At 47.1% G+C, this 17,457-nt stretch overlaps 1 protein-coding gene across 2 annotated transcripts in view; it reads right to left on the bottom strand.

Moving 5' to 3' along the window:
- Nucleotides 1-2,696: 2,696 nt before the first annotated feature.
- LOC132420263 (armadillo-like helical domain containing protein 1) overlaps nucleotides 2,697-17,457 on the bottom strand; it is a 34,106-nt gene continuing 19,345 nt past the window's right edge. The window contains exons 7-12 of one of the 2 annotated variants that reach the window (XM_060004540.1): nucleotides 4,052-4,174; nucleotides 3,878-3,950; nucleotides 3,602-3,731; nucleotides 3,432-3,509; nucleotides 3,059-3,140; nucleotides 2,697-2,985 (exon numbers count right to left, since the gene is read on the bottom strand). In XM_060004540.1, coding sequence (XP_059860523.1) covers nucleotides 2,780-2,985; nucleotides 3,059-3,140; nucleotides 3,432-3,509; nucleotides 3,602-3,731; nucleotides 3,878-3,950; nucleotides 4,052-4,174 — 692 coding nt within the window. In that variant the 3' untranslated portion in view covers nucleotides 2,697-2,779. The remainder of the gene's footprint in view (nucleotides 2,986-3,058; nucleotides 3,141-3,431; nucleotides 3,510-3,601; nucleotides 3,732-3,877; nucleotides 3,951-4,051; nucleotides 4,175-17,457) is intronic. The other variant, XM_060004550.1, reaches the window with a different exon arrangement.

The following is a 17,457-nucleotide window of genomic DNA, read 5'->3' as shown; positions in this document are numbered from 1 at the left end:
CACCTAGAGCCCGTGCTCGGCAACAAGAGAAGCCACCGCAGTGAGAAGCCTGCGCACCGCAAGGAAGACCCAACACAGCCCAAAATGAATACAATATATAAGTTAAACAGACAAGAAAAAGCTTATACTGCATGACAATCAAATGCAATATACAAACCTTAACTGAATCCTGAACAAAACCCAATAACACACCAAGGAAAGGAAGGCAGGAAGAAAGCAGAAGGTACACTTTTGGTGCCTTTGTGGAAATTTTAGTGTGTACTCTATTTCACCTGACAGTATTCAATTAATAATTGTATTTGTTTTCTTGCTGCTGTAACAAACTATCACACGCTTAGTGACTTAAAACAACTTCTGGACGGCAGGAGTCTAGAATTAAGGTGTTGACAGGGCTGCATTCTTTCTAGAGGCTTCAAGGAAGAATCTGTTCCCTTGCCTTTAGAAAGCTGGCTTCATTCCTTGGCCTGTGACTCCTTCCTTGCAGTCCAAATCTCTTGCTTCTGTCGTGTCGTCTCCTAACTCTGGATCCTCCTGCCGTATAAAGAGTCTCGTAATTACCTGGGGCCCACCTAGATAATCCAGGAGAATCTCCCCATCTCAAGATCCTTAATCACACCTGCAGAATCCCTTTTACCGTGTGAAGTAACATATCTACAGGTTCCTGGGATCAGGATGTGGATGTATTTGGAGGCTATAACTCACACTACCACAATACTGATATAGTAATTATGTAGGAGAACGGCCTTATTCTTAGTAGAGACATAATGTGAAATATTTAGCAGTGAAATGTCATGACATCTGAAACTTTCAAAAAGCCCAGTAAACAGAGAGAGAAAAAGAAAATGTGTCATAGGTACTCATTCTTTCAACTTGTTGTAGTTTTGAACTTTTGGAAATAACAAGTTGGGGGAGAATAAATGTATAGCAATAAATTTTATGTAAGTATATTTGTTTTGGATATTTGTATTATACTTAAGATTTCCTTTTTATTTATTTATTTTGAAAAATATCTATTTATTTGGCTGAGCCAGGTCTGAACTGCGGCACGCATGATCTTTAACTACGGCATGAGAACACTTAGTTGCAGCATGTGGGATCTAGGTCCCGGAACAGGGATCAAACCCCGGCCCCGTGTATTGGGAGCACGGAGTCTTATCCACTGCACCACCAGGTAAGTCCTGAGAAGATACCTTTTGTGTAAAGAGTTGAAAGGAGGTCATGGAGTTAGCCATGCAGACACCTGGGGTGAGGGTTCTAGGAAGAGGACCTCTCTCAAGTGTTCAGCAGAAAAGTCTGCACAAAAGCCCTAAAGCGGGAGCTTGTTTTGTCAACTTCAAGAACCACACAGCCAATGTGTCTGGTGCCCAGTGAAGAAGAGAGAGAGAAGTAGGAGAGAGTTCAGAAGTCATGGGAGCCTAGATCACCCTGGAGGCCGTAACAGTAAGGGCTTGGGCTTTACTCAGTGAAATGGAGAGCGCTGCAAGGTTCTGAGCAGAGTGACAGAATCTGAAGTTTACAAGGACCACTCTGGCTGCTGTGGTGACAAAGAGAATGGGGCAGAAAGCAGAGTCATCTAGAGGAGAGATGATGGTGGCTTGGACCTGAGTATTAGCAATGGAGGTAGTGAGACATAGTTGGGTCCTGGATATATTTGGAAGGTAGAGTCAACAGACAGGATGGATCCAGAGGTTAAAGAGAGACATCAAGGAGGACACCACGATTTTGTTCTGAGTGGCAGGAAGGATGAGTTGCCATCAGTTGAGTTGGGGAAGATGGCACAGGACTGGGAGTTCAGCTTTGGACACTGATGAAATACAAATGCATATTCTAAAGCGAGTCAAGGAAAATTTGAACATAAATAATTTTCTCTGCCCTTTGGCCTCCTCTCTTCCCTCTACTGTGCATTGCGTATCTGCACCATGCATCGACCCACCTCCCGGTGGGCAGAAATACCTGGTCAACTGTAAAGAGCAACCTTCTCCTAGTATCAACAAGATAACTCCTTAGGAGATAACCTTCCTCCTTGATCTTGTAAGGGGCCCTGATGACCCCTGACCCATTACTTGCTTTGTAGGTGTCGATGTGGATTGTGTGAATGTCACTGTGTACGTCATTTAACGAACAAAGACCTGGATAACTGTGCTTTGACCTCTCACAGGCAGAACAGTACTTGGAGCTTTCCGAGAGGCTGTTCCCGGCTCATACGCCACAATTTGGCTCGAATAAAATTTACCATTGCTTTCTTAGATCGACTGATTAAATTTTTCGTCGACAACACCATGAGGTAGAAACGTGGGAGTCGTTGCACAGAAGTGGTATTTAAAGCAATGGAATCACCAGGGTGTAAAGGTAGGGAAGAGGCTCCAGGTCAGAGTCCTGCCTCACTCCACCTTGAAGGAAGCTGGGTTGAAGAGGAGGAATCAGCAAAAGAGAATGAAAGGAAGCAACCGGAGAGGCAGGAGAAAAACCAGGTGGGTGTGGTGTCCTGGAGGGGAGAGCGCAGGGGCCAGCAGGGAGCTGAGGTAAGGCCCGCTCCACAGGCTGTGCCCTTGAATCTTCTGCGACGTTGGTGGTCCTTCCCCTCAGACCAGCGTTTTACCTTGGTGAGCAGAGGCACCCCGACCCGTCATCATAACTCTCACTAGATCGCCCTCTGCCCTCCACACACGGACACCAGATAGATAGCAAGACCGTTTGTTTATTGAACCCTTCCCAGCCAGCTCTCCTTTTCCCCTTCTGGCGGGCAGATCCCCAGCCTCCCACCAAGGGCCAAGAAGAGTCAACCGGAGCTTGGCCCTGGCTCCTTCCTCCTGCCAGGCTTCCCTGCCACACAGCCTGGGCTTCCTGGCTTGCCTTGGAGGCTCTGTTGCTCCTTTTCTCCCACAGCCTCCCTCTGGAAGTGTGTGATGTAGGCCACCTGACCCTGATTACAATGGCCAAAGTAAGAGCTCATGGTGCTGTCGGAGAGGCCACTGAGATGCAGCTCTGGGGACAGGGAGATGAGCCTGAGTGTGGGTGCCACCGCACCTCTGCTCCAGCCCCCTCACACCCCACTCACCTTTGGTGACATTGACTTCATTGGCCGCCAAGATGTCCGCCTGAGTGCTATCTATTCTCCTGTACAAGTCCTCGGCGTTGCCCTGAGGACAGGAGCAAGGGGAACTGGGCTGGATGCCAGGGCAGCCTGGACTTGGAGTTGGGCGTGGGCACATGGAGGTTGCAGGCTGCGGTCAGGCTCTTAGCCTGACTGGAAGGGCAGGAAAGGGGACGGAAGGATGCCAGGTGGAGAAACCCAAGCTGGGGCAGTCCCTCCCGCCGCCGGCCCCGAGGCCGATCTGTGTGTGGGGTGTACAGGGGGAGGGGCCGTGCGCTGGGCTGTGCACAGGGGCACTGTTGTGTCCCGCGGGGCGCGGCGGGGCGGGAGCACTTACACGGAAGAGCTTGTAGAGTTCCTCCCCCATGGACCTGCGCACGTGCTCCTCCACCACTGGGAATAACTGCACAAAGTACTGCGTGGGCGGGCGAGGGGGCGTGACTGCCGTGCCCACGCGCTGTGCCTGCCGCGCCGCCCTGCCGCCCGCCACCCGGCCGCCCAGCGCACCTCTAGCGTGAGGCTGGCCTCCCGCTGGCTGTTGCTGTGGTCCATGTTGCCCATGGCGGCCATGAGGCTGTGCACCACGCGCAGGTGCAGCATCTCCTCGGCCAGGCTCGTGTTGCCTCGCGCCAGGATCCTGGGGTGGGATGGCGTGGGGTGGGGGTGGGATTCGTGCTGCGGCGGCCCCGTGGGACCCTCTGGCGGCCGGAGCGCTCTTGGGGGCCCGCGGGCAGCGCCGGGGCCTGGCTTGCCGCATCCGCCCACTACCTGCTGCCCGCTTACCTGATGGCCTTGGCGGCCGCGGCCTGCTGCAAGAACCACGGCAGGTGGGTGCTGAGCTGCAGAACCGAAGAGTCTGGAAGAGGGAGGAGTGGCCGTGAGACTGGAGGACCCCTCGTCCTCGTCTTCCACCCTGCGCCGTCGGGGTCCACCACCCCGTTCTCAGTGGATCCCTACCGCTGACGATCTGGGACTGCTGTTTGCTGGTCTCCTTGAAGGACGGTATCAGCAGCGCCACGAGGCCCTTGAGCAGCGCCGGGCACACGTCGTAGTTGACCAGGTCCTTGATCAGCTCGATGGCTGGGGAAGGCAGGGGCGCTGGAGAGGCCCGCCGCTCCACTCCCCGCCCTCGCCCTCGCAAGGAAGCAGCACCCCCTCCCCTCCAACTCTTTATCGACCTTTCTTAGCACCTCTTACTGGCCAGCACTGTGCCAGGCGTGGGGGGAGCTGGGCTGCAACCCCTCAGACCTGCCCTTCTCGAGCTCTTGGTTAAAGGGGAGAGGGAGGAGGAGGCCGAGGCCCCCTGCGACTCACAGAACCAGCCAGAGCCGGAGGAAGAAGGTTGGAGGCTTAGAGGCTGAAAAGAGCTGGAGGCCCCACAGAGGTAGGGCCGCCAAAGGGCTTTGAGGAATCTAGAAGGTTTCCTGGAGGAGGGAAGGACGGCGGGTCTTCAAAGGGAGACAGGATGGGGAAAGACAAGGGGTGAGGGGGAGACAGAGCAAGTGGGTGGGGATGTGTAGCAGAAAATGAGAAAGGAGGCGAGGTCGACAGCAGTTTAGAGAAACTTTCTTTTGACGGACCCTTATTGAGGCCTTGTTTGCCTAGGCTCTGTGCTGAGGGCTCTCCGTTCAGAGTCCCAGTGACGATCCCTGTGACCAAGGAGCTTCATTTTGCAACAGCATGATGACTTATCCCTATTGGACATTTGAAGGAATGAGGCACAGAGAGGTAAAGCACTTGCCATAAGGTACCACAGCTAGGAAGTGGTGGAAGCAAAAGGAGGGAAAGATTCGCTTAGGAAGGAGGAGGGGACTAGAATTTAAAGAGCGCATTTTCTGTGGCTGCTTCGCAGTCATTCATTCCATCTAGCATTGACTCAGCCTTTCGGCCAACCTGCATAGGACGCGTCTTGTGCCCGGCGAACAGTTTGGTGACAAGTGCTATAAAAGGGGTCGGTGGGCTGTGAGAGAGCCTGGGAAGATGGCAGAGGACTGAATATTTTTGTAAAGAGAAAAGAACCCCAGACAGGCAGAGCTGGTAGCGGGCAGGTAATGTGGTGTGATAGGACAGCGGGTAAACACAAGTGCTTGCTGCATGGAAGACGGGGCTCAGAAATGAGCTGTCCCCCCAGCTGCAGAGTCAAGTGCCGCTGGCCTCACCACCTACTTCGAGGGCACAGTTGTTTCCCTGACTAGCTCATCTGCATACCAGAATGCAGTGTAGACTACGTGAGAAATATTAACAGTATTATCTGTTTGAAAAACAAAAATTAATGTTTTATTTTCTTTTTAAAAAAATTTAAAAAATCTATTTATTTATTTAAGGCTGCGTTGGGTCTTTGTTACTGTGCACGGGCCTTCTCGAGTTGTGGCAAGCAGAGGGGCTACTCTTTGTTGCAGTGCGCGGGCTTCTCCTTGAGGTGGCTTCTCTTGTTGTGGCGCACCGGCTCTAGGTGCGGGGGCTTCAGTAGTTGTGGCCCTCGGGCTCATTAGTTGTGGCGCACGGGCTTAGTTGCTCGGCGACGTGTGGGATCTTCCCAGACCAGGGCTCGAGCCCGTGTCCCTTACGTTGGCAGGTGGATTCTTAACCACTACACCACCAGGGAAGTCCCACCTTTTATTTTCTTGTCAGGAGCTTTTACCCAGTAAGAACATGTTTAGGGGTCATTCTCTACAATGGAAGACAGGTTTTTGTTGGCAGGTACAAAGGCACCACAAACATTGGGGGACCAACGAGTATATGGGAGGATGGGCATGCATGGTACACACATACACGTTCTTCCTCAGTTTAAGGAAATCTTTTGTGTCTTGGCAAAGACTTTCGTGGAGAGAAACACTTGAGAATTGCTAGTGGAGTCTTTTGAGGTTTTACTTAAATAAGGGTAAGTATGTGGGTTTTCAAAGAGAAATGGCTGATGTGTAGAACTATAAAGAGGTGCATAGTTAAGAGATAGAAGATGCAGCCAACTTGTTGTTTTAGAAAGCAGTTCCAAGTTTAAGTTGTAGGTTGGGAACTGCGTTCTCTGATTCCCTGCCCCCAGCTCTAAGTGAGGCTCTAGAGAAGTTATATAGCAATCTTACTCATGAACACAGATGCAAAAATTCTACACAAAATGTTAGCAAATTGAGTCTAGCAGTGTGTAAAAGGAATAATGTGCCATCTAGCAATGCACGTATATCATCTTAATAGAAAGAAAGTTTGAGAAAATTGAATCTCAGTGTGGTAAGAGCTATCTACCAAAAACTATAGCAAAGGTCATACCTAATAGAGGAAACCATGGAAACTTTCCGTCTTAGATGAGAAGGCAACGTCCCACACATTCCTCTCCACAAAATCTTTAGTAAAAGGTAAAAGACAAGTGATCTGGGACTTCCCTGGTGGCACAGTGGTTAAGAATCCGCCTGCCAATGCAGGGGACACGGGTTCGAGCCCTGGCCTGGGAAGATCCCACGCGCCGCGGAGCAACTAAGCCCGTGCGCCACAACTACTGAGCCTGTGTGCTAGAGCCCGCAAGCCACAACTACTGAGCCCATGTGCCTCAACTACTGAGCCAGCGCTCCCCAACAAGAGAAGCCACTGCAACGAGAAGCCCACGTACCACAATGAAGACCCAACGGCAGCTGAAAAAACAAAAAAGGACAAGTGATGTGAAGAGAGGCCAGAGTACACTTAGCTACATTTGCCACTCTCTCCTTAACTGATTGTAACTCTCCAAGACTGCTGTCTATTCCTGTGCTATGGCCGCTCCTCCAGGAAAATCTGTGAAAGGGATTTTTGGAAAAGATGTACTCTCTTTTTCTAATCTCTGGAAGAGTTTAAGACTAGAAATTTTTCTTGAATGCTTGATAGAATTCTCTGAAGCTTCTGGTCTTACGGAAAAAATTAATTATTGATTCATTTTCTTTAATGCTTAGAGGACAGTTTGGGTTTTCTACTTCTCGAGTATGTTTTGGTAAATTATATTTTCTTGCTCTTTTCATCTAAATTTTCAAACATATTGCAAGAAGTTTTCATTATGTCATTAAAAAATTATTTTAATGAATGTACCATCTATAATGATGTCTCCTTTTATAGTCTTCATATTGATTATATGGGTTTTCTCTTTTTGAATCAGTTCCCTTTGCCCCCAGTCCCATGGGAGTAACACAGATGAACGCCTGCTTATGCAATGGATTTTATTACAAAGAGGAACCCTGATTTCAGAGAACCTGAATGTTATATAGCAGTCAGTAAGCATGCCTGCCCTTTGCTTTAAAGGGGAAATTATCTTTCTTTTCTTTTTTTTTTAATTTATGGACTTTATTATTATTTATTTGTCTATCTATCTATTTATTTATTTGTTTATTTATTTATTTATGGCTGCATTGGTTTTTCGTGACTGCACGCGGGCTTTCTCTAGTTGCGGCAAGCGTGGGCTATTCTTCATTGCAGTGCACGGGCTTCTCATCGTGGTGGCTTCTCTTGTTGCGGAGCATGGGTTCTAGGTGCGCGGGCTTCAGTAGCTGTGTCACGCAGGCTCAACAGTTGTGTCACGCTGGCTCAACAGTTGTGGCACACAGTCTTAGTTGCTCCGTGGCATGTGGGATCTTCTCGAACCAGGGATCAAACCTGTGTCCCGTGCATTGGCAGGCAGATTCTTAACCACTGCGCCACCAGGGAAGTGTCGAAACTATCTTTATTTTCCAACACTCTTTGCTAAACAAACATCCTTGGAAAGATAGTCTGGAACAAAGAACCGTAATTATTTCATTTACAAGGTATGCAGAAACGTGAAAGACCTGTAGAGAATTGTCTCCTAGGATTATTTTTCTTTTGCTAGAAGTAATCCTTTAGCAGACACAGTGGCTCTGTTCCTGAATTTAGGGGGAAAGCATTAGTCTTTCATTATTAAGTATAATGTTAGTTGTAGATTTCTTTTTGTAGATGCTTTTTATCAACCTGAGGAAGTTCTTCTCTCACCCTTTCTTTTTTTCCTTCCTTTTATTTTATTTTTTTCCCCGGTGTGCCTCATGGCTTGTGGAATCATAGTTCCCCAACTAGGAATTGAACCTGGGCCCTTGGCAGTGAAAGTGTGGCGTCCTAACCACTGAAGCACCAGGGAATTCCCAGGGAAGCTCTTCTCTAGTCCTATTTTTCTGAGGATTTTTAATTACGAATGAGCTTTGAATTTTGTCACATGCATTTTCTGCAATGATTGATATACAATAATGTGATTTTCCTTCTTTAGTCTGTTAATTTGCTAGATAAAATTGGTTGACTTTAGGGTATTGAACCAGCCTTGCATTCCTGGAGTGAACCCAGTTGGTCTCAGCCTGTTCTTCCCAATCAAAGAATCAAAGAGTTACTCTCCCACGTGGAAGATCCTCAAGGATGTGTAGTGCCACCTCTTCCAGTGCTTGGTACTCTGGGGACAGGCCTCTGGGACAGCCCCTTTCCTCTGTGGGCCAACCTGATTCAGAAACAGCTGGCCACTGCTTCGGCACTTTCTCTTTCATCCAGGCCTCCTGGGATAGCCCTCATAATCCCAACTACACCCAACGCAACCTCTTATTGCTCAGATATGTTTCTAATCTGGAATCACAGAGCCAGCAACCCTGTGGAGGGAAAGGGTCCAGGACACTGAGCCTCCCTGTCTTCACCCCTATGCTCTCCCACCTGGATAAAAATACAGCCTAGGATGCCTCTGGCCACTTGGCAGCTATAGCCTGGTGCTATAATCTTCCTCACTTGTTCTTTTATTGTTTGATTGTGAAACCTTTTCTTCCTTTTTCTTGAATTAGTGCTGCTTGGTTTTGGGGTCTGAGTGGTTGGCTCCTCCTCATATCTGACTATAGGGGCGTGGTCAGCTGCAGCACAGCTCTCAGTAGTAGCTGGGCTCTTCCCAGGCACAAGTACTAAATGCTTGAGCCTTCACTGATTATGTAGCTGCTCCTTGATTATGAATGGGGATCCTTGGCAAAATGAAGATTTATTCACTGAATCATTGTTGTGTTTTTGGGTTTTTTTGGCTGTGCCACTCAGCTTGTGGGATCTTAGTTCCCCGATCAGGGATCAAACCCGGGCCACGGCAGTGAAAGCACCGAGTCCTAACTGCTGGACCGCTAGGGAATTCCCCAATGAATCACTTTTTTTAAAAAAAATAAACTTATTCATTTACTTTTATTTTTGGATGTGTTGGCTCTTTGTTTCTGCGTGTGGGCTTTTCTCTAGTTGTGGTGAGCGGGGCCTACTCTTCGTTGCGGGCTTCTCATTGGGTGGCTTCTCTCGTTGCAGAGCACGGGCTCTAGGCGCGTGGGCTTCAGGAGTTGTGGCCCTCGGGCTCAGTAGTTGTGGCTCACGGGCTCTAGCGCACAGGCTCAGTAGCTGTAGCGCACGGGCTTAGTTGCTCCGTGGCATGTGGGATCTTCCCGGACCAGAGATTGAACCTGTGTCCCCTGCATTGGCAGGCAGATTCTTAAACACTGTGCCACCAAGGAAGCCCCCACTGAATCACTTTTGATTGAGTTTTAAATTTCACAGGTGACACTGTTTACACCCAAAGTGGAAGTGCTAGTCCCTGCCCAGATATCTCCACAAGAACCACAGCCAGTTACAACTCTATACACCGTGCAAATTACTCAGCATAGCTGACTCATTCAGAAAGCAAAGGGAACAGGAGACCGCTGCCATTGGCAGCTTTGCCTGAAGCCTGTGGTGTTGACAACACCCAACTGTCCTAAATTGAAGCAGCCACTGCTTTATTCATTGGCTGATTCATTCATCTAACAAAATGATTATTGAGCAACTTCTCTGTGCCGGATCCCTGGGCTATGAGGAGGACTAACATACAATCCCTGCCCTCAGGGACCACACAGTCCATTGGAGAGTACCAGTAAAGAAACTGGCATTTATGATTTGGTGTGAAAAGAGCCATGGGAACACAAAGGAAGCCAGGCTGGTGTGAGGGCCTGTTGAGGTCGTGGGGGATAGAAAATCAGGAGAAGACTTCCCTGGAGAAGGTGGCACGTGAACTGGCAAGGCCATGGGGAGAAGAGAAGGACTGGGAGGGAGAATGTGGCGAGTGCCATGTTGGATGGTGTGTGCCACTCTGGTAGCCAGGCAAACAGGGAGGTGTGGCTGGGACGCAGCGTGGTGGGTCATGGAGTGAGAGCTAAGGCTGTGTAGGCAGGCCAGCCCCAGCTTCTGGAGGCTTTGCATGTGCCAACTACCCTGTAGAGGAGATGTTTTCTCATCTTTCATTTCAGGGAAGACTAAGACTCAGAAAGATTGACAAGCTTGCCCAAGTTCAAACAGCTAATGAGTAGTGAAATAACTCTGTTGGATTCTAAACCTCATATTCTTCACCGTTAAACTAAGCTCCACGGCATCCTCTCTGGTGGAGGACCAGGAAAATAGACTGTGTGGGTACCATGCTGGAGAGATGGAGATCAGTGTAGATGTGAGAAATACAAAGACCTGAATTATAGCAGTGGAGACAGAATGGAGAAGGCAGAACAGGTCTGAATGATATTAAGGAATTAGAGTTGACTGGTCTTGTTAGAAGTTGGTTTAAGGTGGGAAGCAGGAAGAGATGACAATTACCCACATGTCTAACCTGGGTGATTGGATGCTTTTTGCTGAGATTGGGACCTCGGAGAATGACAGGTTTGGAGCAGGAATACCAGGAGTCTAATTTTTTTTTAACACCTTTATTGGAGTATAATTGCTTTACAATGGTGTGTTAGTTTCTGCTGTATAACAAAGTGAATCAGCTGTACCTATACATATGTCCCCATATCCCCTCCCTCTTGTGTCTCCCTCCCACCCTCCTTATCCCACCCCTCTAGGTGGTCACAAAGCACCGAGCTGATCTCCCTGTGCTATGCAGCTGCTTCCCACTAGCTATTTTACATTTGGTAGTGTATATATGTCAATGCCACTCTCTCACTTCGTCCCAGCTTACCCTTCCCCCACCCCGTGTCCTCAAGTCCATTATGTACATCTGTGTCTTTATTCCTGTCCTGCCCCTAGGTTCATCAGAACCATTTTTTTTTTTAGATTCCATATATATGTGTTAGCATACGGTATTTGTCTTTCTCTTTCTGACTTACTTCACTCTGTACGACAGCAGGAGTCTAATTCTGAACATGGTCAGTGACATCCAAGGGGAGATGTCCAGAAGGTAGGTGGGTATGAGGGTCAGGCTCTCGGGCTCAGGAGAGAGGTCTGAGCTGCACAGTGGTCACTCAGCCACTCTGCACTTCATCCATAAAATGGGAATAATAGTGATATCTGCCGCATCAGCTTGTTGTGAGGACTAAATGAGTAATGAGCTAGAGCAGTACTCAGTATATAGTCAATACTCTATAAAAGTGAGCTATTATTGTTTCTACCATTCTGGGTGGTAATTAAAACCATGGGAGTGGATGAGGTACCACAGAATCAAAAGGAAGAGAAGAGAAGAAGACCTGGCATTGATTCCTAGGAGAAAAAGAAACCAACACTTAAGGGACTGGTGGAGGAAAAGGGATGTATGAAGGGCTGAGAAATAGTTTCCAGAGAGATAGGAGGAAGATAGGAGATAGGAGGAAAGTGTGGGGTCTGGGAAGGAAGGGATCAGAGTCCTCAGGGAGGAGGGTGGGATCAGGAGGGTTTGTAGTTTGAGAGTTCATGCCCAGTGAGGCTGAGAAGCAGCTCTGCAGGACCTATGCCCATTCATTGGACAAATAACAGATTGGGTATGTGTCAGCTACAGTCAGCACCAGTGCTGACTGAAACTGCAGTAAACAAAACAGATGCAAGGAGCATGCCACCGACACTCGATGGAAACTGGAGTGCAAGGGGAAGGATCCCTCCAATCCAAAGAGGAACCACGGAACCCACAGCCTGTCAGCACCAGAAGAAAGCTCTGTGATCACCTGTCTGATAGATGCAGAAACCCAGAACAAAGACTTGCCCAGGGAATTGCAGTGAATGGGAGACAGAGCTGTAGCACCAGGCTTCGTATTCATGTGGCAGACATGCCTCAGAAATGGCATGGCACCTGGGAATTGTGGCTCTGTCAGGCAACCGTTGCCAAGGCACTCAGCACTGATGAGGTTGGTTTTACAATTCTTTGCTCCTAGAGCCTGGGAAAACCAGTGCCCCCGTTCTTTGTCCTCACATCCAGACAAGACTGCCACCTGCTGGCCACACTAAAGAAGTGCACCTCAGTGCCATCCATACACAGCTTTGCTTCCTTTTACAGCAGAGTTGAGGGTATGAATAAGTTGGGCAAATTGCACTGTTGTAAGGAAAAGACCAGTGCCAGGCATCTTCCTGACCAATTACATCCTGCCTTTGATTTCTGTACATTTCTCCACCTCTTTTACCAAATCCTGTTCAAAGCCCAAAGTTGAAACATTAAAAATATATTTTATGCAGTATTTTGTTTTAAAAAGCCAGGCAAGGGACTTCCCTGGTGGCGCTGTGGTTAAGACTCCGTCTGCCAATGCAGGAGACGCGGGTTCGAGCCCTGGTCCGGGAAGATCCCACATGCCGCGGAGCAACAAAACCCGTGAGCCACAACTACTGAGCCTGTGCTCCAGAGCCAGCCAGCCACAACTACGGAGCCCGTGTGCCACAACTACTGAAGCCCACGCTCCTAGAGCCCATGCTCCACAACAAAAAGAAGCCACCGCAGTGAGAAGCGCGCGCACCGCATCGAAGAGTAGCCCCCGCTCGCCGCAACTAGAGAAAGCCCGGGTGCAGCAACGAAGACCCAACGCAGCCAAAATAAATAAATAAGTAAATAAATAAATTTATTAAAAAGAAAAAAAAGCCAAGCAACAAGGTAATTAGTGTTACGTGCTATGGTGGTATACCTGTTGCTGAATCAATAATTACCAAGGTGTGTCTCCCACTGGTATCTGCCCTTCTGGGCTGGTCTCGCCAAGCCCAACCAGCCTGTGTGCTGGTGCTTAGAAGCATCCCTGTCGAGCGGCACACCCCACACCAGGTGCAGGGTGGGGTGAGGGGAGACAGTATCAGGCCCTGGCGGACACAGTGTTTAGGGCCAGGCCAACTGGGCAATTAGAAACAAGTTTTTCCCAAGGACTTTCTATTTTTAAAAAACTCTGGAAGACTGTATAATAAAACTTATAAATGCTAAGTTAAGTGTCGCAGTTGAAGGGCTCATGTAATTTTGGAGAAATAACGTATCTTTTAAAAACATTCAGTAGGTTTTTATGTGAAACTGTCCTTTAGTGTCAGAGCCTTGTGACCGTTGTTCATTGAAGTTACACAAGACCTGTGCCTCTTACACAGCAGGAAAGGCTGACACTACTCCCCGTGTCAACTCAGAGGAGGAAACAAGGGCACAAGGTTCTACGGGGCAAAAGCTGTAGTTTAAAAAATGAAATCTTTTAGTATTTGCTTGACCTTGTGAAGGGCATGAAGCTGAGACACATAATTTTTAAAACTATGTTTTATTGTAATAATAATGATGTTGTCTATCCTCAGGTTTTGTGTGCTGCTCCAAACTGGTAAAAACAAAGAAGAAAGTCTTGTTCTCGTAACACTGGGGAGACAAGAGTGTGGTGGTGAGGAGATGGGTGCAGGAGTCAGACTGTCTGGGTGACCCACAACTTTCCAGCTTAACATCTTTGAGACTTTGGACAGGCTATTTAATTGCTCTGTGCCTCGGTTTCCTCACCTGTAAACCAGGGATGATAATACTACGTACTCCTCAGAATTATCCTGAGTGTCACTGGAGATGATGAAAGAGCTAGAACAGTGCCTGGCACATAGTCATCCTCAGTCACTGGTAGTGATCACCAGTTATTATTACTATGATTATTGCTTCTGTAACAAAGTTCTAGGACAGCAGGGACTTTGTTTCATTTGTCACTATATACACAGTGCCCAGCCCAGTGCCTGCTCTTGTTGAATAAGTAAATGAATGAATGAAAAACTTAAGTTATTTAAAAGTAAACCAACAAAGTACATTATCAAAAAAGTGAAAAGATAACAACAGAATGGGAGAAACCATTCTAGTATCCAGAATACATAAAGAACTCTTAAAATTCAACAGCAAAAAGACAACCCAAGTTTTAAAATGGGCATAGGATTTGAATAGATAGTTCTTCAAGGAAGAAACATAAACATCAACAAGCACACGAAAAGACGTTCAACATCTTTAGTCATTAGGTAAATGCAAATCAAAAACTGCAATGAGGTACCACCACTCCACATCCACTAGGATAGCTATATATATATATTTGGACAATAACAAGTGTGGGCAAGGATATGGAGAAATTGGAACACTCAAACATTGCTGGTGGGAATGTAAAATGGTTCAGTTGCTGTGGAAAACAGTTTGATGGTTCCTCAAAAGATTAAATGGAATTACCATATGACCTGGCAAATCCACTCCTAGGTGTATACCCAAAAGAACTGCAAACAGGCACTCAAACAAATACATGTGCATGTATGTTCATAGAAGCTCTATTCACAATAGCCAAAAGGTGGAAACAGCTCAAATGTCCATCAGCAGATGAATGGAGAGACAAATTGTGGTATATCCATACAATGGAATATTATTCAGCCATAATAAAGAACAAAGTACTGGGATTCCCTGGTGGTCCAGTGGTTAGGACTCAGCGCTTTCACTGTGGTGGCCTGGGTTCAATCCCTGGTCGGGGAACTAAGATTCTGCAAGCCGTGCAGTGCAACCGAAAAAGAAAAGAAAAGAAAAGAATAAAGTACTGATACATGCTACCACGTAGATGAACCTCAAAAACAGTATGCTAAGCAAAAGAAGCCTGATACAAAGTTCATATATTGTATGATTCCACTTTTATGAAATATCTGGCATAGGTGGATCCATAGAGACAAGATTGATGGTCTCCAGCAGGTGAAGGGAGGGGTGGTGGTCAGGGTAGGTCCCTGACTAGGAATCAAAGCCCGGCCCCCTGCATTGGGAGTGCGGAGTCTTAGCCACTGGACTGCCAGGGAAGTCCCAATCACACTTCTTAGTATTAGGAATCTACATAACTTCACAGAACAAAGAACCTCAGGAAAATTAACAACGATGTTCTTGCCCATCGCCAGTCTCTCCAGGTCTCTGGAGGACAGGGGAAGAGATGTTACACATTTGAAGACTCGTCTGTGTCTGTCCTGTTTGGTCACTTAGGGCCACTCTTTCCCTGCACTAACATTTCTAGAGGAGTCCACTGTGTCAGTGAATGCAGTTTGCTTAGGCATGAATCCTGCTGTTGTACTTTGTGGCTGATAAGCCACACTTCCAACTTCACTATAGGAAACAGGATCATTTTATGAGCGTGTCAAGTTAATCATAGGTTGTAGGTCAATTAGAAAAAAAAATTATTCTCCAAATGACCATTTTTCCAAATTCGCAAACATTTCCATTTTACCATAAACTTGTTTCTTAGAGCTATCTGTTAAATTTTCAGCAATTTTTATCAGATGGTACAGTGGTTTTAAAACATGTCCACAAAGTTTTTAGTATGTTTCCTTTCAAGAGGTGGTGCCCAATTCTTCTCCCCTTGAGTGTGGGCTCAACTTAGTGACTGGCTTCCAATGAACAGAGTGAAACAGAAGTGACATGTGCAACTTCTGAGATTAGATAATGAAAGATATTGGGGCCTCCTCTTTGCTCTCTCTTGCATCACTCGCTCTGGGAGAAGCCAGCTGACATGTCAGGACACTCAAGCAGCCCTATAGCGAGGTCCACATGGTGAAGAACGGAGGCTTCCTGCCAACAACCAGCACTAACTTGCCAGGCGTGTAAGTGAGCCACCCTGGAAGCCTGTCCTCCAGACCAGATCGTGCCTTCGGATGACTACAGCCCCAGCTGACCGCCTGACTGCAGTCTCATGACACACCCTGAGCCAGAATCATTCATTTAAGCTGCTCCCAGATTCCTGACCCACAGAAACTGTGGGAGATAATAAATGTTTATTTTTTTTTAGTCACTGGGTTTTAGGGTAATTTGTTATATAGCAATAGGTAATGAATATAGATGGACAGATTTAACAGCTTTTGCGGATTTCTGCAAAGTTTGAATATAATGCCGTTCATGTGGCCTTCATAGCAGCATTTTAAGGAAACTTCCTTTGTCTCTGCCCAAGCTCTCTGTAGCTGCAGTGGCAGGGAGTAGGGGCAAGGAGGGGGGACCTGGTGAGGAAACTTGCTGGAGGTCACCATGCTACATGGCCTAGACTGCCCATCCTTGGGAGAAGAGGGGATGGGGAGGGGGTGGGGCAGAGAAAGGGAGGGCAAGGGTCAGAGAAGGGGACCAACCAAGGGCAGAAAGTGGTACTGAGGGGCCGAGAGAGGCTGAGACCCCTGAGAACTCAGAAGTTCCGGCTTCTCCCAGCTCTCCTAGGCCCTACCAATACAACCAAGAGGAACTGCTATGCACTTTAAATATTTTAAACATTTAAAGTAAACATTTTCAGTAAATTGGTAATTTGGTGAATTGGGTACTCAGCAAATTGGTCATCTGGCCAGTTGATTTTTGGGTAAGCATACACTTGGCAAATTAATTTACAATAATTTGTCTGTTTCTAATTAAGTCATACATAGTAATTTTTATGTTCCTAAGGTAATAATTTATTTGTAACAGATACTAATATATGTACACACACATATATATTTCAAATTCCCAACAGAATTAATTTCTCCTTCCAAAAAATGTTGTGACTTTGACATTTCTCTTCTCCAGGGAGGGAGACCAGTGAGTGAATACTTCTGTGGCTTTAGACTGCTTATCATGATTAAGTCCCTGCCTGCCACTAATTCCATTATAAATCGAGATAAATTCCAGGCAGGACCACTTTGGAGAAGTCCTCCCTTAATTTTAATTTTGACTCTTTTAGACTGAATGGAATCATCATTAAAAGAAATTCTGAAGTCTTAATTCCATGAAAAAAAAACCAAAAACAAACAATCCTCAGAAATTAGCAGATGTAAGTGTCAGAACCCTTTCCCTGGTTATTTCTACTTCAAAGTGAAGAACAGACAAGAATGGGCAATCAGAATCTGCTGCAGTGGGGACCAGAAAGCCATTACTTGGTCCCAGGTTTCCTCTTCCACTCTTTTGTAGGAACCTGGAAGGGCAGGGCTTTCCCCACGACCTTCAACGTGGGGCTCCCTGACCCACCCCTCCTCCAGGGGCCCCTGCATGGGTATGGAGGAGATGTAATGTTACAAAACCCAGCTTGGCCAGACAAACATATTTCAGGAAACTGCATGAAAATATGGAGAAAGGGGAGAAAAAGGAAGAAAGAGAAGCTTATCCCACCTAGACAGACATGGAGCCACCACAACATATGTGCCCCACATGGCCCACTGCAGTGGTTTTAAAACTTGGCCACAAAATC

This window comes from Delphinus delphis, chromosome 1 (assembly GCF_949987515.2).
Source record: "Delphinus delphis chromosome 1, mDelDel1.2, whole genome shotgun sequence".
Lineage (NCBI taxonomy): Eukaryota > Metazoa > Chordata > Mammalia > Artiodactyla > Delphinidae > Delphinus > Delphinus delphis.
This window is presented reverse-complemented; position numbering and strand designations above follow the sequence as displayed.